The following is a 22,614-nucleotide window of genomic DNA, read 5'->3' on the forward strand; positions in this document are numbered from 1 at the left end:
ATTAATAGCTTCGATACTTTTCAGCGAAACATTAGCCAATACAGCCCCAGAGTCGCTAGCCGTTTTTACGTCCTAGTAGAATATACGCTATACAAGTTACACTATTGGGGAAAGTGCTGATTTTACATTGGATATGCTTCAAGAGGAAGAAAAAAAAAAATCAGAATCACAATATGATTATGACTTAGTTAAGCAATTTTGTGTATCCCACGCTAATTAAAAGTATTGTTCTACACTTATTACCATTACCTATATTAATTACTTGTGTGTATTGTTTCAGAATAAAACAAATCTTAACCGCTGGCATTATCCTTGGAGAAGTAGCTTTAATCCATATAATGATCTGTTTTAGATGGTTATTTTGCTTAACGGCATCAAGCCTGTTACAATATTAAAGTTTAAAATCTGGAAAAATGTTGTACAAACACGGATCTAGAAAAGGTCACATTATTATAACCGTTTAATAAATGCTGTAGGTCGTGTTTGGGGGAAAACGGGCAAACACTTTGAGGTCTTGATAATACCATTTTGCTGGTTGTTACTAACGAAAAACATTAAACATAATGTCAACGTATATATTAAATAATAGGACCATGAAGACCATGGAAAATATTATCAAACCGTTTGTTAATGTTTTATTGATCTATTGATAACTGCCTTCTATAACCCAAGCCATGCAAGTTGTAGCCATCTTGCCTACTAAATAACCATGGGGGGCTACCAGAGCTCTCCCTTTTCTGGGGGGTATCTTTAGGAGGGGGCAGGGCTAGCCATGCGCGGAGGTGGATCTAGCCATGCGCGGAGGTGGATCTAGCCATGCGCGGAGGTGGCTCTAGCCATGCGCGGAGGTGGATCTAGCCTTAGGTGGGCCTGAGAAGCATGGGAAGTTGTTGTGGCCAATCACCTTTCATCTGCCTATAGAAATAAGAGACTGGCCCTGGGACCCAGGAGACGGTCAAACCCACCATCTATGGTACTCATTCTTCAGTTAGAACGGTCTTTCGACAGGGTTACTATGAATAAATGTAACAGCCAGTAGTGGTAATGGCATCACTATATACATAAATAATCTTTAACAAGTATCTGTGATGAGCCCTGTGTATGATCCAGAATTACAAACCTCAGAATCTAAACTGGTTGTTATAATCAGGTGTAAAGGAGAACGCGTAAAGTAGCCTCTGTGGTCCAATTAACACTCCGTGCCATGTGCTTTACGTGGTTTTTTGCCACTTTGCTTGTGATAAACTGCTGTGAAATCTCATTTTCATGGAAGGGAGCAGACATGGGTGAAATATATGGTTGAATGATTTTTTATTATAGCTTTTAGGTATGTAATTACATGATTTTGCAAGTTTATAAATTAAGTGTACTCTCCTTTTGTAAAATGACATCATAGATTGTACATGGTGGTGCTTATTCACTAAATCGAGTTGCAGGTAAGACGTAAGATGAAACATTGTAAACTATACATTTTGAAGGGCCAGCCGTGCTGAGTGTGACCTGCGCAATGTACAGTCTGAACTCAATCTGTGAGTTCTTCAATATCTCAATAATTTAACCAGACCAACTCAGCCCCTCTTCCGGGAGAAACTCAGCTGGGTTCATCACTCATAGGCAAATTGTGGATGTTTTAGAAATAGTCCAATTATTTCATATAAAAACAGAAAAACAATGAAAGATTATTATTTTGAGGAGAGATTATTTATTTAAAAAGGTTAACATTATTTTAATCAGTTGAGATCAAGAACTCAAGAGGGGTCAAGCTTTCCTTGGATTACACGCCAATTACAAGAAAACATGAATAAGCTGCCAAAATACTTCCTTTTGCTAAACCGAGAACCACATGTCTCATGGACTGATGACACCACCTGGGGTTCTGAAAGATAAACTGAACAAAAAAAAGGCCGAATCTTTGTTAAGCGTTAGGATTAAGGCGTATCTCATAATTTGAAGGCAATAAATAATTTCATTAAGTTTTTTTTTTGTTTTTTTTTGTTGTTGTTTTTTTAAGGTAAAACATGCAGAAATTTTATTGGACGATAACCGGACTTTCATAGTACTTCACATATCGCTTAAAAACTGGAGCTGCTAAAAATGCAAGAGCTAATTGGGTCAAATCTTTCGAGAATCCAAAATTCAACCTCAGCTAATTGGTTTTCCATAACAAAGCTTCCTATTTTTATCACACAAAAAAAAAAAAAATTGTTTGTTTAAGGCTAAGTAGACAAATATCAAAAGCCAAGGTTGAGGACGTAAAGGATCAAACAGCCGAAGGTTTTTCTAACATCTTTCCCTAGCCAGATCCATTTCCTATTTTTTTTTCGTTAAAGAGAGCAATTTTTCAAGTTTATATGGAATGTCACTATTTCATTCTAAAATATAATGTTCAAGAGAGAAGGCTTCGCTGTCCCCGTTTTCAATCTCTGAAGTTAATACAAAAATTTATATTCCTCGCTCCCACCGTGCTCTCTTAAATTAAGAGGCGTAATTACAAACAGCTCTCGCTGCAAACAAACGAAACGCCAAGAGAGAAGAGGCTGTCAATGCCAGATGCATAAAGATACCAATCCACCAGCACCCCTCCCGAGATTCCTCTCGCCGGAGATATGTCTGCTTACGACGATGCCGCTATCTCTGCCATTAGCAACAATTGTCTGCAAGTAAAATCTATACCCAGACATCTACGAAAGATACACAAACAACAAAAAACAAAAATACATTTCAAAAGGATGCGGCTTGTAAGGAAGCCGTGGTTATCTGCCAAATATCTTTTCCCAAGTTCTAAAATAATGTCTATGTAACTCGGTGGAAACTGGCCATGTTCGATAAATAAATAAATAATATAATAGGAATTCTCCACTTCCATGGACCTAAGGAAAGCAGACAAATACAACGCTCAGAAGATGAGCTGAAGCGTGGTCAATATCAACCCTACATGCAAATCCAGACTGCCAACAACGCGTTGGCGAGGTTGTGTTTCTCTTCTTTGTTCTCCAGGATTTCAGAATCATGGATCCAGTAGATCTACAAGTCAGTAAAAGCTTCTCCCGCCCAAGTACATCACGGTTTGGGAAGGTTTTGGCCGTTCCACATAACAAGGAACAATGTTTCTAAATTTGCATAGAAATATTAAATTCGGTAGGACAATTGGAAGACGGCACCCCTATAAATCATCTCCTTTAGCTCCCTACAAACCTACAGCGATCTTTGTTTCTAACCCTTTAAACCTACTTAACAGAACCCCTAAAACTTGCTGTTTCTTACTTATATTTCTAACTGCATATTTTTAGCTCTCGTTGAACAAACAAGATATAACACCATATGTTCCTGATGCCGGGGAAAAAAAAAAAAAAAAAGCCTCTGAAGTTTCTGAATGATGAGAACCTGTCAGGTTTTCACATATTGCCTCAGCCACCAGAGTTCTAATTGACAAACAATTTGCATTTGGAATGAATGAGAAGTACAAATCCATGACTATCCATCAATCGTACTGCCGCGCTACATTGAGAAATTATGAATGAAGCAAATAATCGTTGAGGAGAGGGAACCGAAATAAGTTACTCTCCTTTGGGGTGGCCCAGCTCCATCCGTGAAGAAGATAGGCGCTGCTTTCTGACAATAAAACGGTAAATATAAAGCTGCGGAGATTAATTGGCAACCAGACCCTGTCGAGCCTCCTAAAGTGATTCGTTACCAGACTGTAGGTTCCATTACGATGACGTTGATATATATCTGTGTGCTGTTTCTTTGAAGTCAAATTTGGATTTCATTATTACAAAGCAGCTAGCTCCTTTTTTATATAGAGAACCAATAGGGAAAAGTGATTGTGCTGTAAAAATTGATGTGGTAATATATTTAGGGATCATTAAACAGAGATGCCATTGAGATTTCCAAGAAATGTTCCGCGTTCCGGTTATAAATCTGACATGGGAAGGATCTGAACCCACAAACCACAGAGTGAGTTATTGTGGGGTGCAAAATATAAGCTAAAGCAATAAACTGGAAATTGGGGGGTGGATTCGCAGAACGTGTTAAAGAGCCGGGGAAAATATATCAAAACCGAAGAAGAATGTACGGCAGAAGAGCAAAATCAAAAGAAATCAATTAGAGATAAATACAATCATGGGATTCCAGGAAACCCTCTTAATATATTACTATCGGGCAATATACGTCTTTCAGAACATGTTCACTTCTGGCACCTATACGGAATTTTTTTCTCTCTTCAAAATAAATCTAATTTAGGGATTTCTTTTTTTCCTCTAAGAACAACGTTTTTGCACCAAATATAAAAGGAACTGGTAATGACCACCGTTAGTTTGCAAAGTGAGTGGGTTCAGAGTTTGCCAGCTGCTGAAATATTATAATGTATTTAATTGTTATAGCGCCATAAGCCATGCGTGTGTTAGTACTTGGGAGAACATAGTATTAAGGGTCTCTATATTCCATAACATTGTTAGCGTCATCATTAATGCCTACATCCACACCCATAGGTGGCGCTGTCACAAACATTGTGAGGTCTACTAAGTGACATTGGGTCCAGGTATCTGTTTTTCCCGTCAGATCCTTCTCCGCGCTCTATAATAATCAACATCTCCATGTCTTACCTAAACTCCTTTGACATGCCCCCAATACACCCTAAAAGTGCCATAACTCACTACACTATGGTCTACACCTCCATTTATTTTATCCGATCCTAAACCATCATGCTAACATACGCTTCTCTCCTCATCTGATCCCCACTCAAACCTTACTGCAGGAGCCACTTCCCAATGTAACTTGTATAACCGGGAAGGAGCCATGTCAGCCTCCTGTTCTCAGGATTATTGCTGAAAATACTTTGGGACAGGAAAGGGTCTCATTCTATCAGAGAACTTCCCCTGAAATAATCTTTTGAACGAAATATCCTCTCATAACTCTCATTCAGACAAAAAGCATGGGCTATAGGCAGCCATTTTAAATCAAGTTTTGATGGTGACCCAGTGGGAGCAGCTGGCTTAACTTCCCCTTGGTTGAGGGAAGTAATATGTTTTGCAAACCAAATGGCCCTCACGGAAAAGTAACATTCTGTGAAGTAAGAACATGTCCATGATGCGAACGCACAATAGGTCAAGTATACTTGTTTTTCTAGCTAAGGATAGATGCCCCTAGGTCCACTGTGATTGGCCCATGAAATCACACGGTGAGCCTAGGAACATCTGCATAGCGACTGTCAGGAGCCCAATACCAATAAAAAGGTAGTGATTTATGTAATAAATGGATAGCACAAGACACACAAAGAAAAACACAAGCACATTAAAAGATATTCACTTTATGGGATTATTTAGCGCCGAGCTCATACGCAGCCCCCAAGGTGCACTAAAACCTGGTAATAACATTGGCGTTTTAACCCCTTAATGACAAAGCCTGTACATGTACGGGCTCAAAGTGCATTGTTTTCAATGGGTTTAGGGACCGCCCATTGTCCTTAAGGGGTTAAGAGAAGTGCCAAAAATCCGGCTAAGGGCTCTAAATTCTGCATATCAGCCAATAACAAATTATATATGTTATGCGGAATAATAAATTCTTAGTTGACAATCCTGCTGGTTTGCGCGAACCAACACCATATTATTCATAAGGCTGTCACGATGATCACAAAATGATGAATAGTGATAATAAAAAAGAAAAAATAAATGTGGATATGGGCCAATATTAATTCTTAAATATATTACTTTATATAGAATGTAAGTAGCTTCTGGGATTCCTCCTACAATATATAGCTCACACTTCTTAAGTTACAGGGTACTTTCTAAAGTCCTAAAGACAGGTGGTGCTTTCTGACCTTACAAAATGGAGTAAAAGGAGGTCAAATTCACAGTTGGTTCCTGAAAATGGTAAACAAAAAACTAGGGAAAGATCTGAGGTCAAGAAAGAATGAATATAAATAGAATAGATGCGTCAAGTGCTTTTTAGTTGCCGTCATACAGGGGTACCTGTATGATAAAAGGTCTGAAAAGTACTCGTAATCCAATTAAATGGTCCAATGAACAGCAATAATCCATAGTTTGCTATGCTGAAAATTATTCTTCAAACTTTATTCAATAATAATTTTTTTTAGCGTAGCCCCTACATTTCTAGGCGTAGCATGTCAACAAGAAACACATTGTAGGTTCCTTGGAAAGTGAGACACAAGGTAACGATGATGATTATATATTCATAGTAGACTACGGTTTCCTTAAGATGCCGAGCATCACAATAAAAACAAGCTCGTTCTAATACATTATCAGCCGCATGCACCAGCTCGGAAACTGTAAATTGACATTTCCGAGGATTATTGTTTCCCTCGTTGATTAAGTTATTTGCCTTCCATTATTTGCTGGAGCTAATGATCATTTCATGAGTTATTTGTGAGAAACAATTAGTAAGAGCACAAATCAGTGACATAAGCAGTTTAGTGGATGCATTTGTTACAGACGCGTCTAAAGAAAAAACGGAGTGGATGCCAAGCTAAATGAAAAAAATCACAGTTCTTCCTTTGCCAATCAGATCATGGTGTGGCTGATTGACTTTTTAAGAAGTATTGTCTTATATCTGCTTAAAAACCCCTTCACCGTAAATCACAGGGGTATCGATCTACTCTTCAAGGAACCTACTTTTCTTCTAAGATCCAATTTACATGTCTGTTGACCTGTGGTTGAACTTCAGTTTATGTCCAGCACAGTTTTCTTCCTTTATGAAGTTTCTTCCGAAGTATAATAATAATAATATAGAAAATGATATAGGCTTTCAAAGAATAAAAAGGGCATTGTCCATGAGGGGAACGATTCAGAGAAAAAGAGTTGCGTTGGTGTGAACTCAAGAGGGGCAGCCAAAAGGCAACCCATTGGAATCCATGATGTATATTTGGTTCCAAGTAAGTTCAACATCTTTTTTAAAAGTGCTTCCATTAATGCCAGTAAGGTTATGGACAAGTTAGGGACGTGTTTATTCTTTTGAAAGGGAATGACTTTCTATGGCTCTGTACAGTGTTGTGGTCATTAATTTATTTCATTAAGAACCATCCAGCCCTACCTTAATTAGATTCAGGTGAGATATGCCTACGACCTTCTAGGTTTAGATTATGACATCATCTAACATTTGCACATTTGTTTTTCAGATGCTCATGGAATATTGAAAAAGCAGCTGGTACTTCAGAAGTTACACGCTACTTCTACAATGTAACATCTGTAATTATTATGCAGGGCAACCTTAGCATTTCTCAGAGGAGAAACTAATGGTAAATTGGCCTTCTCATAATACATACTTAACATAGGTTCTTTGAGGGGAAAAATATGATCAATAATGAATTAAAAAAAAAAAACTTTTTCAATAAGGTTAAACAATATTGGACACAAAATACGTACTGAGCTTATTTTGCAGCTTACTACATAAAGATAAGAATATATCCAGAAAAACAAAAAACAAATAAAAGGCAGTTGTAAATTATTCCCAGGGCTTCATCTTGCAGGCGAATTAAGGGTTATCGGTCATGTACTATCAAGATTATTCAATTAAGCCATCTGACAGCCCCTGATTAATCAAAGTGATTAACTACCCCCCATGGGCTATGTAGCAATCTAATATCTCTATGGGGAGAGCAGAAAAAACAAGCCCTTGTTGGTCAACTTTTGGTTCTTTTGGTTTGCAGAATATAGAATAGTCACGTTGGGCAAAGTCCATTAGCGTTGTATCTGAGCTGTGAAAACACTCGTTCTTACAGAAGCGTTCATTGTAGAGTTATATTACTCAAAAGGGTCTCACCAAGGCGAGGTTCAGGAAAATGTGTTTGTGTAGCGAATGAACGTAGAAAGCCAAAGTATGAATAAGTACATTAGGGTCTTATGCCACGCACAGCTCTTAGAAACTTTATTGGGTCGTTTTCTAGAATAACAGGTATATTTTAGAATGTACTTCTGTACTGGGAATGCAAGCTGCAAAGAAAAAGAGAATACTTTCTCGGAAGCCAAAACCTACTTAGCACACCATTTCATATCAAATAGTTTAATATTGGAAATCTAATAGCTGCTTAGATGTAATCTGAGGAGGTTTTCATTAGCTGAGAGTGGAATATAAATGGAACAGTCTCCCATTAGAAGTGGTAGAGGTTTACACAGTGAGGGAATATAAATGTGCATGATATAGGCATATAGCTACCTTGAGTCTAAGATGAGACCAAGGACCGATTAGGGTTTTAGTCTCTACATCATGAAAAATAGGCAGACTAGATGGGCTGAATGGATCTTACCTGCACTTAAGTTCTAAGTCTTACCACGTCTCATGTGAGTCTACCATCCATTATACTGTCGCTTCACACACTTCATGGAATCCACTTTATTCAAGGCGACCTGTAAGATGCTTCCAAATAAACTCCCCAAGCAGAAGTAAACACCTCCATGACCATACCTAAGAACTCCTTAGGTTTGACCCGGAGTCTCCAGGTGATGCTCTACTTACCCAGGTCTCTAGGCCAGTTTCTTCTTTTCGCATGGGAGTCGTGTTTGGCCACACCCACTCTCCGCCCACTAACAGATGTTCCTACGCAGGGATAGCTCCGCCTCTATATTCGGGTAGCCCAGCCCCTTCACAACACCACTCCCACAGAGGAAGAGCCTCTGGTAGACTACCCTGGGAAGCTCCCAAGCATGTCCATCAGCCGTGCCCTAACGCTTAGAAACTTAAGGTCATTGTCATATAATTGCCAGATAGCATAAAGATTTTTCTTTTTTCTTTTCTTTCTGAATAGCTGGAAGCAAACTTCACAGAGCGTATTATTGAGGACAGAACAAAGAAACATTTCCTTCATCTACAGAACATCATTACTCATGGAGGGAGAGAGCATGGTTTTTATGTGCAATAATACCTAGGCCAATTCAAAAAAAATCTTGCATAGCTAACCATTCATGGCTGATTGGAAATTCAGAAGAATGGGGAAAAAAAACAATCCTTTATTTGAGGGGGGGGGAAAGAGGCAGAGTTCAATGAAACTTTAATGAGAACGGTTAGAGCAGCAGGCTCATTTCTGTAATTGAACTTTTAAAGAGACAGTTTATTTCTTTTTAATTTGAAAGAATTTAGTGTCGGATCCCATGAGGGTAACCAGCGTTTAAAAATAGCAGTTATGTTGAGATTCAAATGTAGGGCCTCCCTCGCCTAAACTCATCAGAATCAGTCATTTGCTCTCAAAATGTGGCTTTAACGGGACAGTCCAGCCATTGAATTGTCAGATTATAGAGGAGGAGGAGGGCAGTGGCAGCAGAAGGGCTGCAGCTTCTACCTCAGGGAAGTCCTTTTCACATATGGTTAGAGTTACTTTAATATACGTTCTCCTTTACTGGGGGCTGTCAGGGACAGTAAACTGCCCCTCCACGTAAATCCCGGAAACATTAGCATTGTTATTCCAGGGCTGGGCCAGAACCCAGCAGACAGGAGGCAGTGTTTGTCTTTTTATTAAGTAGAAAACAAACAATATATGGATTGTAACATATAATTAAAAAAAATGAGTAACTCGACTCAATGATTTTGAATGAACAGGTAAAACACCCAGGAACGGACCAAAGATGTTGCAGTCTGTCGGTATTTAGTATATTAGAGAAGGAACTCTAATGGAGAGACTACGCGGGAACAGGATCACTTTGAAGTCAGAAAGCTGGGCTTCGCACCCAAGAGATATCGGATTGAGGGTAAAAAGAAAAGGCTGATTCAATGTATCCGCAGTTATTGGTGGAACTTGCGGGTATTTTATACATGTGACCAGGAATGTCATCGATTGGTGTCCGCGCTTAATTGGAGGATGCTGGAGTTAAGACAAAGTGCTGCCAAGAGGAAGACAAACGTACAAATGCCGAACTAAGGGCTGAAGTTTAATACGCTCGTTACTTCCGAGGTACGGAGAGCAATAAAAGAGTTGGGGGTGCGAGAGCATGCAAAAGGAAAAAGGTTCTGCCAACATGGCGTTGAATGAATGCGGCGTGAAGGCGAGTTCCGGAAAGGCAACAAGCTGCTGTTTGAGTTGAGTTTGTGAACTTTTGTTGAGTTGGATCAGTCTACGGCTCGACAATTCAAACTTTAGGCGATAGATCCAAAAGTCACCATTGGAACACGTAGCGTTAAGAACCTACAGATAGATGCCTCTCTTGGCTACAGCAGATATACCTTTCTAACCCCACAGACGTCAAATCACTGATGGTCTTCCAAGACTCTTGAGCCGGTGTGGAGATCTGAACCAGAGCTGCTAATTTCTTTGTTTGTTTGGTTTTTTTTTACTTCTCACTCTAAATGCCACCATAGCAATGCCACCATACTCAGAAGAGAACATGTATGTCCCCTGCCGGTACCATGTATTATTAAACCTCAAATGGAAAACACAAAGACGCCTTCCTGCTAATACAGTGAATACGCCCGGAGCTACACTTAAATACAGCTGAAACTGCTGCTTCGCGCAACAGATGATCCTGCATCTCACTGACTTATACAGCCGCACAAGCGAGAGGCAGACACGAATACTGTGGGCTATTACAGGAGTATTAACCTATATATCAAATGATAGGCGCTGAGCCGCGCATAGCAAACGCTATTAGAATGCTGGAGCAGCCTGGATTCCATCCATCCGCCGGCCCCAGGAGAACGCGTCCCTGGAGTGGATACAACAGTGTGGGTGTTGCAGAAAAATATTTAAGAAATATTAGCGGTAATTATTCATCGGCATTTGGCACGATGGTGTCCTTCGGAACGCAGCCGAAGCCTTTCTTTTATAAGAGATCCATCAGCTTAACAGAAACTGTATTCATTCATTAAAAGCGCCTAGAACGTCGCGTCCGACAATCAGTGTTATGATGTTTAGTAGCATTTCTTTTCAACGTAAAGAGTTCCTCTGCCCGCAGGACGGAGGAGATCTGTGGCCAAGACGAGAATTTCCTCTCCAGCTCCTACTAAGGATGGGGGGGACTTGATGGGGAGGAATAAATATGCTGCATCGTACAAAGTTAAGAAGAGTCACAAAGTTGGTGTGTAAGACTGCACATGCATCTTGTAATTGGTGGATGTTCTTAGGGTTTTAAAACACAAAATATAATATTTAGGGATAGGGGAAAAGCCTCTCCCGCCGCCGTAAGGCTGCTAACAGTCACCCACAGGAAGACTTCAATGGCGCCATTCGAAGAATACATTTAGAGGGGGGCAGCAGTTATACAGAACTTCTGTCCGACACAACGCTCCACCAACAAGAGGTCATAATCTAAAATGAAAAGATCAGATGAAATCGAAGGAACTTTTACTTCACTGAGAGGGTCCTAGAGAAATGGAACAGCCTCTCAGCAGAAGTGGTAAAGGTTAATACAGTGGGGAAAAAAAAATAGTTAAAGACAGATGGGGGGAAAAAAGAGAGGAAAAATGGGCAAGCTAAATGACTTGATTGGTCCTGGTCTGTCATCAAAGTCTGTTTTATTTATTTATTGTTATCAATAGGTCGTACAAGTTTGTCGGTGGAGTGACTCGTAGCCTCGTTTTGAACAGATATAATAAAGGCAATCTGTCTGTATATAAGGGGTATAAAGCAAGCGCCAGAATATTAACGAAAACAATCTAATAAAAGGGAGTGCACCATAAAACGATCAGTCCCTTTTAATATACAGATCAGGGATTGTAACGGATGGTTTGTGTGCCAACAATGAGATATTATTTTAATGTATTTATTCGGTGGACTCCGAGGGTAAATCCTCCGATGTTAATTAACGCCGCAGGAAAATCAAATAAAAGCTGGCTTTTTTCATAGATCAGGAAATACGTCCTCACTTTTGGGTTTAATTCCCCGAATACCAGACGAATTGGAATATGTGCAATCGCCAACTTCTCCAGCCACTCCTGCCCGCGTCTAATTAGGGTGAAGTATGTTAATGATGAAGCCGTACGGTAGGCAGATGCGCGTTGTAGCCGTATTAATTGTGTTTAGGGAAAGAAGCGCGCGCTGTTCTTATCCAAGGTAATTAGTGATGGATTTGTTAATTAATACCAGAAAGTCAAGCTGCCTTTGTCTTGTCGAGTGCAATTAGTGGAAGGAGTTGAAACTTTTTTTTTTCTCTCTCTTTTGGTAAATAGATTAAGAAGCAACACGATCCTCATCAGGTAAAGTACAGATACTAATAACCCACGCCTGCCGACGCGCCTCGGGAAACGGAGTCTCGGCTTGGATTGAGGAGCAAAAGGTTCCATTTTCACAACTCGAGCTTGGCCGAAGAGCTTACAGCTCAGCCCGGATTGGTCAACCTCTACTCTCTAAGTTAGAACTTGTACACCAAAGTATTTTGCTGAGGGTTCATGCAAAGTAAGCACCATTAACTGGATGCCCCTCTTTATGCCCCTGGTTAACCCTTAAGCGGCGGCCTTGGGCTATACGCAGAATAAAGAGAAACACAATAAAGTAACGATACCAAACGCTCCCCGGAGATGCAGGGATGAGCAGAAGCTGTAAACAGGGCTAAATTAGAACATTTTCAGCCAATTTAGCCTCCGAGCACTTCACCTGCTCTTATAGAATAGATGTAGATTTCCAGCTCCAGATTTAATTAACAAGAACAGCAAATCGTGACCAATAATGAACAAGGAGAGCATTATTGTGTCTCTGTGTGTAAATAATTACTTCCCCATTAATTATATATTATATGATGTTGTTTTTAGCCATTATTCGGGGCTGTAGAACAATGTGATGCACTCACACCCAACATACTGATACTGTCTCAAACAGGAGGAGAGAGGGACAGAGGGCTTTGGGTCCTGAGGAAGGACTGGTCCTTTCCAAAAGGGACTCTTGGGCAGTATGTAAAGTGTCAATCGTGAAACCATCAGAATGAATTAAAACAGGACCGGTCAAACTGCTGTCATATACTATTAGCGAGCGGCACAGCGCTAGTTACAGGTGACATTAGAAGCCGCGTTGGCAGGAATTCCCAATCGCCCTGGTATTAATATAATAAAATTATCCGGCAATGCAGGACGCACGGATGATGTCGTTTTGTGTTACAGAAGATCATTTTCCGAAGCGCGTTTCGTACGCATGCAGTCTCCTGCCTGGATACCCCCGTGGGTACGCCATTGACTCATCTTATTACCCTGCAACTTGCCTGGAAATAAAGTGTCATGAATACACCGGCATTATAGCCGAAACCACCCATTACCCGCTGGACTGTGTGATGGAGCCTGACAGGTGTTTATTTAATCTCACTCCAGCGCGGCCGGCGAAAGCAATCTCGGGATTTGTCGCAGCAATAAGAGGTAAGAAGCCATCGGATCTGCACAGGGGCTTAGTTATGGAACAAAAGGCTTCCAAGCCCAAAGTTATGATGCCAAAAGGCTTCCCAAGCCTAAATCCCATAATATTCCGACCTTAGAATAAACCCCTAAACTCTATTGTTTGGTCACACAGTGATTTTTATGTATTTATCAATATTTCCTATCAACGGGTGAGAATGTTACGTTTAGGATTGTTTTGAGACCCATTTAGCCTAAAACCATATCTCCCAACAGGCCCGGTTTTCACATTCTCGCGGTTTTCAGGCATTGGCCTGCTGTCCACAGTCTGACGTCCTGTGGCCGGCCTAGGGAAAGGTTAAATCAATGGTCCACGTGGCCCAACCTCCCCATTCCTCTAAAGCGGAGGTTCTGCCCAGTACTTGGAAGAGGCCAGAATAATGCCGACGGGCGCAGCGGAGGAGAAGTGGTGTTGGAGAGAAGGAGAATTGGTTTCCAGAGGAGGTGGCGAGACATTGATGAACTTCATTTCTAGGCTGAAAGGGTAAGAAACAAAATTTGTTGCCTGAAAACAAAAGGACCAAAAAAAATTTGTTTCTGGTCCATGCGCACAAGTTTAATGCCATATGGCGATTCTTTTCTATTCCGGCCTATATAAACTGCCATCGTTTTAATGATCGCTGTGCTGTAAGCATGAATATATCCCGCACGTTTACAAGCCGCGTCACAAGAGTAACAAAAACCAGCACAGCGGGAGCTCCCGTTTAACAGTTTGAATGAATATAAAGGGGGAGGAAAAAGCTTGTGAATGTATTCTGTACATTGGTATCCTTCATGCGGAGGCAGGGGTATGGGGGGCAGTAAGCCCCTTGATATTTAGCACCACTGCCCCCCCCCCACACACACGTGATTCATTTCTCAAGCAAAAAGGAATCGGTAAACTCCACGCATCTTTAAAAAAATAAAATAAAAAAAAGGTTGCGTAAGTCATTAGCCTGACACTGACAAAAGATCGGCCGCTATCTAATCGGAAAAGCTAATTGTCTAACTCAATTTGTACGCCATCGCGATTGGGTTACAAAGGCAGATTTCTTTTTCTATAACAAATTAAAGTTATATTTCAGGAAAACGGATCAGGAACAGACTCCCTGGGGCTGGCGAGCCATTAACGAACATGCGGCTCCTGGGGGGCTAAACGAGAGACAATGGAAACATGTCAGAACGTAGAGTCTATCCGAGCGCGCGGCTCAATCTCTTCCCCCGCACGCGTTACAAAGCCCCAGGTGCCGGGCCTTCATCAGGGCGCCGAGAAACACAGCCAGCCGTACTTTGGCTTAATTTGCAAACATACAAACGCGCTCTTTGGTGTAACTCTCACAGAAATTGGCTAAATCAGCATTCTGCGTTTAATAGAGCTTTACGTACTTAATATTAGGCCAGGGAAGGTAATATCTGGTGCGCTTTAAATGAGAATTTGTGGAATTCGTAATAAGTTCGTGCTTAAAGGGAAAAGAAATGCTTTTCTTTGCAGATTAAATACAATGTTGTTAGCATTAATATATTACAGCGACGAAGAAATACGGGATTTCTCGCAAATCGTTCCAATAAATTTGAATCTGCAGACGTGGAGGCGGCCATTGTAGAGAGTCATGTGACGCGCAGGAAAAAGTCTCTCCTTAAACGCCACAATGAGATGATCACTCGCGGCAATGCCACGAAAGTCCTGATTATCTAACGAAGCCTCTTCCACCCATGGACTTTGGGCAGTCGAAGGGTCTCTCTGGTTAAGACCGTCTGATACCAAGCAGCGTAATAAGGACATGTTTATTTTACTAGATTGTGCTGTTATGAGAGATCTAAAACACACATCTATACCAAACAGGCAGCGGCCATTCTATTATATGAAACGAGTAACTGCTCTCAGCGACAAATTGACAATGTGTTTTTCATGTTATGAAGTGACATCAATAATATTATTTAAAAAAAATACTATGGTGGGAGTTTCGATGTAAACCATGAGTGCTACGAGCAAAGCAACTCAATGCGAGGTTAGACAAAAGGATGCCAGAGGGGCAAAATAAATAGCAACGGGAGAATATTTGCCCCCATGCTCCATAAAAAAAACAAAAACATTAAACAAGGAGAGAAACGCAATACTAACCATCTCGGCTCTCTGCTTCTGGCTGCCTGCTTCTTCCAGAGCCTGACTTAACTGCGCCTAGAAGAAAAAAAAAGGAAAAACAGGTGAAAAAAACCCAAAACAACCTTTCCGGTACCTTTCAAGGAACAGTAACAAGATTAAAGCTGCTGTTCCACTTCAAACACTTATAGTATGCAGTATAACTCCGCGCCTCATCCATTGTAATTTTTGCTCTAAAGGAGGTTTTTTCAGTTTCTATGGCAACAACCTATCAGTGCCTGCTCACATGCCAAGCATTCCCGACAAAAATGACATATAGGATAATTAAATCATTTTTTCTAGTAATGATCTGTACTACAAATAATGTTTTTCTTGGTTTTTAAAAAAAATATATATTTCATTTTAGATTTAGCTGAGCTAGAGGAGAAGCAGCTTTATTGGATTTCCCTCTAGAAAAGAACGGTCAGCGTCTGAGTATCTGAGTGATCAACGACAATAAGCACCATCATTTATATATATATAAAGAAATGGAAATGATGTTTATAAAATGAAATTCTCAGGAGAGGCAGAGTAGCCATTAAACTATTTTACACATTTTGAAATACCTGAAAATAATAATAATATATATATATATATGTATATTTTTTTAATATAGCCAAATACACAACTTATTGGACTGCCGACCACAGAACGCTGGGAGTTGCAGTCCCGTTACCGAGCTATAATAAAATAATTCCACATTTAAATCTCCGCGTCTTTCTAGACGCACGTGGCTATTTTTACAATTTGAAGAACTGTTTGAAAGTCAGGCAAAGCTTACGCATAAATAAAAACATTTGGAAAATTAATCATCATTAGCACGCATTTAACAGACCATTTATCTTGTAAGTAGGATTCGTATTATAGGAAGATTTCTTGGGTCTAATGAGGATTTCGAGCAGCAGATGAAAGAAAAACTTCTATCGATATCCAGTTACGCACAAAGATTTTGGAGCAATTAGCATCCTGAAATACTCACAAATATACTTGGAATCTCGCTTTGTTTGAACACTAATTTGTGGCATTGAACAATGGCGGCTAATGGAACATTATTATTGGTTTCAGAGAATACGCCTTCCCAGTTTAACAAGTCATATATATTATATACGTATCATGAACGAGGAGATGTCTGCATTCAGCGGAACATTGAAATATTAAACATTAAAAACAATGATTTTTATTATAGTGGATTCCTTAAAGAGGAAATACCACCAAGGTTAAGGTAATTCATCCGCTAATTATCATTTGTGCCTTTTGTTCGTCGGTCAATGTAATTGTTTTGGGGATACTGGAAATATTTGGAGATATAAGTTTAAAGAAGCACATCCCGGAGCTGCGGGAAAGGAGACAGACGCGGAAGCAGTTGGGGAAGAAGTTTCTCATACTAGACATTCTAATGCACTTATCCTTTGGCACAACGTGCCAATGAAACACAGGAGTGATGGGAGTGATAAAAGGCCATTGAAACACAGGAGTGATGGGAGTGATAAAGGGCCATTGGAACACAGGAGTGATGGGAGCGATAAAGGGCCATTGGAACACAGGAGTGATGGGAGCGATGAAGGGCCATTGGAACACAGGAGTGATGGGAGCGATGAAGGGCCATTGGAACACAGGAGTGATGGCAGGGATAAAGGGCCTCTGTAAGTCTATGAGGTTTTGATTTTCCATTACAAATCAGCCGTCTCTAGCTACAATATTAGTTTACAAAATTAACCCTGTCTGTGCTGGATTTCTGTTTCATTTCATGTTATTTTAATGGACAAAACTTGCTTTTCTTTCCAAAAAAACGTTTTTTGTGACCCGAACCATGTGAATGGAGTGCGCGTGTGCTGAACGTTCCCCGTTCAGAACTCTGCACTATAATTGCTTGATATAAATATGACCCGTCGCGTTTCACTATATAAAACAAGGAAGCAAATCAGCATTGTAGATTTATTAGATCTCAGTAAAAATATTCCGTTTTCCCTTCTAGAAAAAAGCGTAATTGTTCAGGAACCATTTTTATCTGGATGCAAATTGCAATTAGTACCAATCAGATGAACGCCGTGTCTACCTTACTAGACTAACAATGTTCTCACGACGCGATTGTCTTTGTCACATAAGATCATTAACATACACAGATACATTAGCGTGCTAATAGAACCATCTAAAAATATCTAATCAATTTTGATTGACCTGAAAATCAAATCCTCCCCCCAAGGAAATCAATGACGTAAAATGGATGCGGTTTATTTAAGCGATGTAGTGAAAGGTCTGTCCTAAAGGTTTGTTTAGTGATCATCACACTTACAGGCACTGCAATTACAGACAGAGACAATTTATGGTGCGAAGACACATTCTGTATTCTCCTTTTGATCAACACAACATTACTTGCGGCACGCTGTGTCTCCAACATTTAACTGCGTGAGAACCTTCATTGGCCTTTAGTGAAGACGAGAGGTTTAGGTCATCCATGAAGATAATGCTTTGTCTCAAACATTCTGGCAGGAGAAACTCGATGATGTTGACCACATAGATAATCTTATTTCCCCCGCCACTCACGGTTTAGTAAATAAGCACCTCTCGACTTTTGCTTTCCGTGTTGGGTCAAAAGCATCTCCACCGTTTACTTTACTTTGTTACATTATATCCGTGGTCCCTTAGAGTCTTTCAACTTTAGTCTCCCAAAGCCATGCATAACAAAGACTTCAGGGTTCTAAATGTTTTGCGATGTATCATGCTAAGTAGACTAACTCCGTGAACCCAGAAACCCTAATGGCCCTCAAAGAAGAACTCTGAAAGCCCGGTACACAGATACATGACTTCGTTCAGGGGCAGTAGGCATCGGGAACCCGGGCTGGTGGTAATAAAGATGACAACCAATCAAAAGGAGCTAACTTCACTTATTTTAAGACAAAAAATGAAACGGGAAAAACATTGAGCTTTAAACAGAATGTATAATAGAAATGGAGGATTAAAGGCCTTATTTTCATTTATAATAGATGATTCTGTCATTACTCACAGGGACACATCTTAAATTCAGAAGCGGCAAAGATGGAGCTGTCATCATCAGACTGAATCCCCAATTAGCCATTCTAATTAGGTTAGGATTCCTAAACCTGTATGACCTGCAGACTTAAAAATAGATGAGTGACTAGTATTTAATCGGAAAAGGGCTCGTAACCAACACATGGCTAGGCTTTATCTTGAACTTTTGAAAGGGATCATGTGCCAACAAGGCTGCGTGTCCTATGTAGACATTCTCAGTGAATATACTATTTTCTGAGAATAGATTATTTGTGACTAGACACATTACCCATCGTCATTGTGAGGATGTTAATCTAACCCAGGGCTCAACACCACCAGGGAACCCGGTCGCCATGATGGCTAGAAACCACATCCAGGATTTTGCACGACAAAAGCCAGGGCTGCCATTGTCAATCAGGCACCCTATGGAATGGGCCTACCCAACCTTCATAAGAAACTCCCGTACACGATGCAAAGCGAGTCTAGCGAGACCAAACGCTCCGTCTCGTCTGGGCGCTAACGAAACAAACCCTTTGTACTCGGTGTAAAGACAGAAAGGCTAAACATGATTTATTAAAATGCTGGCATAGACGAGCAGACGCAGTGTTGTCAAATGCCGCAATTAATTGACCAAGTATTATTTTTATTGTGGCAGTCAATTAGCAAATTGTATAATTAAGTATGTAATTGAGCACTAATTTCATCTCGAGCATGAAACCAATCTGTTCTGTTTACCGCTGATGTCATTTCCTGAGCGCGCCTTGATCTGTCTAACTGCGTTTGCTCAATCGTGTCTTCCTTCAACAAATGGAAAATAAAAGTGAATATAATGACTACAATATCCTCTAAGAAATCAATTAAATGTTTGACTGCGAGCCTCTCCCCCCAAAAAAATTATTAATAATAAAATGATACGAATTCAATTACACGTTCTACTAACGTGCTTTAATGAGGAATTTATTACCACCAAGAAATCATTTTGGCGAAGCTCCTTGTGAAAGTACGCCATGGGTTACGGACCACCTTGCGTTCTACGTTCTGTAGGACTGGTTCCTTTATTCCTGGCGGTGGTCTTCCTATTTATTTCCACGTATATAATGCCTCTGATACGCTACGCCAGGTCCGCCGCATTAAGAGACAGAGACACATTGTAGCCAAACCCTTGGCAGGAATCTATGGTGGAAACACATCTAGGTTTCTGAACGTAGACCAGACCTTTAAATCTTTACAATAATAACCTTTGACCCTTCACATAGGCTGAGCTTTTGAAAAATACGCAGTAACTGGAATTATGTAGCCTATCCTCACTCGTGATGTTGAGTACCACCTCGTACAATATAATAATTTAATGACAAGCTTGGCCAAGGGCAAGAACATTTTCAAGGTAATATCTATATAATTATACACGTGTGTACGGGAATCTTTTTCTGTGCATTATTCATTCATACATAAATATATGCACATATTAATCAGATATTTTATACTGTCAACAAGTCCCTCAGAGCAGTATCTATATATATGTATATACATTATATATATAAAGGACATGTTATGAGTTTTCTTCATATATATCCCATATCTTAATTCGAAGTCCTTCTGACCTCCCTGTTATGTATAGGCAGCTAACTTTCCATACATAGAGGAAACGCTATGGCCGTGTATGTACACATGCGCAGTCAACTTACGTCGGGAGATAATGCTTGTCAGTAGACAAAGACTGCTTGACTTTCCTTATAAGCCCATAAAAATATAGAAGCAGTACGAGTAGATACAAAACGGAACGCCCGCTGTCATTACGGTGAGCAATTACAACTGTTACTACAGAACCTCATAATTCAAGTTGGCTGTCCCCGTCACCCAGTCTGGGAACTTTTCAGGTACGCTTCCACCGTAAGCCCCGTCTTCTATGACACTATAGGATTTATGTTAATCAAGTGGCTAGAAATCCTGAATTCTGTAGCCTCAACCCCTTTAAGTCTATTGGGGGCTAGCACAGCCTCCTGTAAATCTAGCTGTGTATTCTAGCCTGGCCAGGTTGAAGGGACCAGAAGCCCCCAGGGGCAATTTACAAGGAGCTAACCATTCTATTAGGTCATCAGGTTAATAAAGAGCCAGTTGGAGAGATTGATAATCATCCTATAGATGGGCCCAGATGAATGAAGGAGCGGGAAGAGACCAGAGGATAACAGCATCAATGTCACCCTGCTGACTATTATATGTGTGAAGCAAGTTTGAAAACGAGTATTAAAAAATGGGTAATTCAAGGAACCTCGTGGGCAGGGCTGTCAATAAGCCCCTCCCCATCTAACTCCAGTCTATCATATTGGAAATCTAAGCTTGTGATACTAACACCAACAGAATCGCTATATAGTTCCCCAAAGCAACTTATGGATTCACTGCAACTATAATGTATTAAAACATTTCCATCACACTCGCCCTTTCCTTTGTAATTCATACGTATTCTCATCAGGCTTTGCATTCGTTAAGCTAGAATTTTTATCCCACGTAACTAAAAAATAATACACATATTTACTTTTTTATGTTTCCATTTCATAGACGGCATCAGTTTGCATGTTTTCCCCAGTTTTCTGCTTAACGTTTTTAAGCCATTGGGGAAATGAAATCAATTAAAAAGTACTGTGCACATAGCTAAAGTTTAAAGTGTTAAAATAACATTTGTTAAGGTATCGGGCTATACAGATTTTAAGAGAAAACGTTTAATAATACAGGTATAAGACCATTAATAAGGTTTTTTTTTGTTTATGGACTAAAGATATACAGACATATATGTGTTTATCTCCAGACGATCATTAAACCAAATGGTAGAAAATAAACTAAACTGCAGTCTTGGGTTTAGCATAAAATGCACCAACCAATTCCCCAATAAACAGAGCAATTACAGGCAGGCGCCCCGTATCGGCTCTGGCCTTCGGAAGGAGTAACGAGTTAAAAGTTGAAATAGTCCGGTAATGATGCACCGTTATTAAAGGATCTCTGGCGCAGTCCAACTAAAGGGCTTTTATTTTTAACTTCATTCCTCCAGAAATATGGGAATTTTCACTAGATACAGAGCACACCGACACTCATTAAACATGTCCTGCTAGAACTGCCTGGAAAAGCAAGGTTATGGTTAGAAACAGGCAGGATTAGCAGCGGTGCAGCTAAGGTTTTTGATCTGAAGCTTCCTATTAATAAGAAAAAATATATATAACAATTAGAAAAAGAAACAATGCCTAGAGTTGTCGGCAAGAAGGAAAAATGTGCACAAATTGGTTTGAATTAAAATTGCAGAGATGAACTGCCACGCTAGCAAATCTCTGGATACAGCTCAGGACCAGACGCTCAGTTTATCATTTTTTATCTTATTTCTTCAGCCTTGGCAAAACTACTGGAAAAAAACCCACTGAAATTTAAGTAGAACAAAGTGGAAACCGGCAAAGAAAAGACAAAGATAAAACACAAAAAGGATCCGGTAGTAAAAAAAAAATTCCGCCTGGAGGTCGGCTCTCCCCTTTAGAGTGCTCCGTGTGGCCACAAGGGGAATTACAATTAAAAAAGAGAAGGCGTTGGGAAAGGTCTAATTTCATTGAATGAGAGGTACGGTTATACCCCTCTCTACCCTGGCTACCTTGAGGTTAATTTAGCAGCAGAGTTGTCAGAAGAGTTTTCAGGAAAGTTGTAGTTTGATCTTACTTCACTATGCAGGTCAGCCCAGCAAGAAGTATTAGTTCAATTTGTAAGGAAACTGAATAAATCTTGATGATTTAATTATACATTATACAGGGACAGCCACGTTTTCCCCGCAGCAGAAGCTCGCTGGGATTGGCCCTTCATAATGTACAGTTAATGCCCTTACGTGAATACACCCGTTTAGCATTACTAAGTCTACTAACCAAACCGTGGGTAGCAACCTCAGCTTCTCCTGCAAGACGGGCCGAGTTGGCCCTGAATGTATATGTAATGTATAGTTAAATCAGAGTTCACCTTAAAGAAACCTTCCTTTAGAAGGAACTCACTTGGGTTAACCGTTGATTAGGAAATGAAATTCTTAACTAATCTTAGCTCACATCATCCGCAGTGTTAATATCAGCATATTTTGTTGTGATGGAGAAATATTAAGATCATTTATCTCAACAATAGCTCCAAAAGCACATAGTAGAATCCCGGGG

At 40.1% G+C, this 22,614-nt stretch overlaps 1 protein-coding gene across 1 annotated transcript in view; it reads right to left on the reverse strand.

Annotated features, from left to right (window-relative positions):
• LOC149283540 (mitotic spindle assembly checkpoint protein MAD1-like) overlaps positions 1-22,614 on the reverse strand; it is a 236,526-nt gene that overhangs the window by 113,429 nt on the left and 100,483 nt on the right. The window contains exon 12 of the mRNA XM_089497496.1: positions 15,419-15,475. Coding sequence (XP_089353622.1) covers positions 15,419-15,475 — 57 coding nt within the window. The remainder of the gene's footprint in view (positions 1-15,418; positions 15,476-22,614) is intronic.

Source organism: Sceloporus occidentalis, unplaced genomic scaffold (assembly GCF_023333645.1).
Source record: "Sceloporus occidentalis isolate IW3139 unplaced genomic scaffold, rSceOcc1.0.p SCAF_103, whole genome shotgun sequence".
NCBI classification, from domain to species: domain Eukaryota; kingdom Metazoa; phylum Chordata; class Lepidosauria; order Squamata; family Phrynosomatidae; genus Sceloporus; species Sceloporus occidentalis.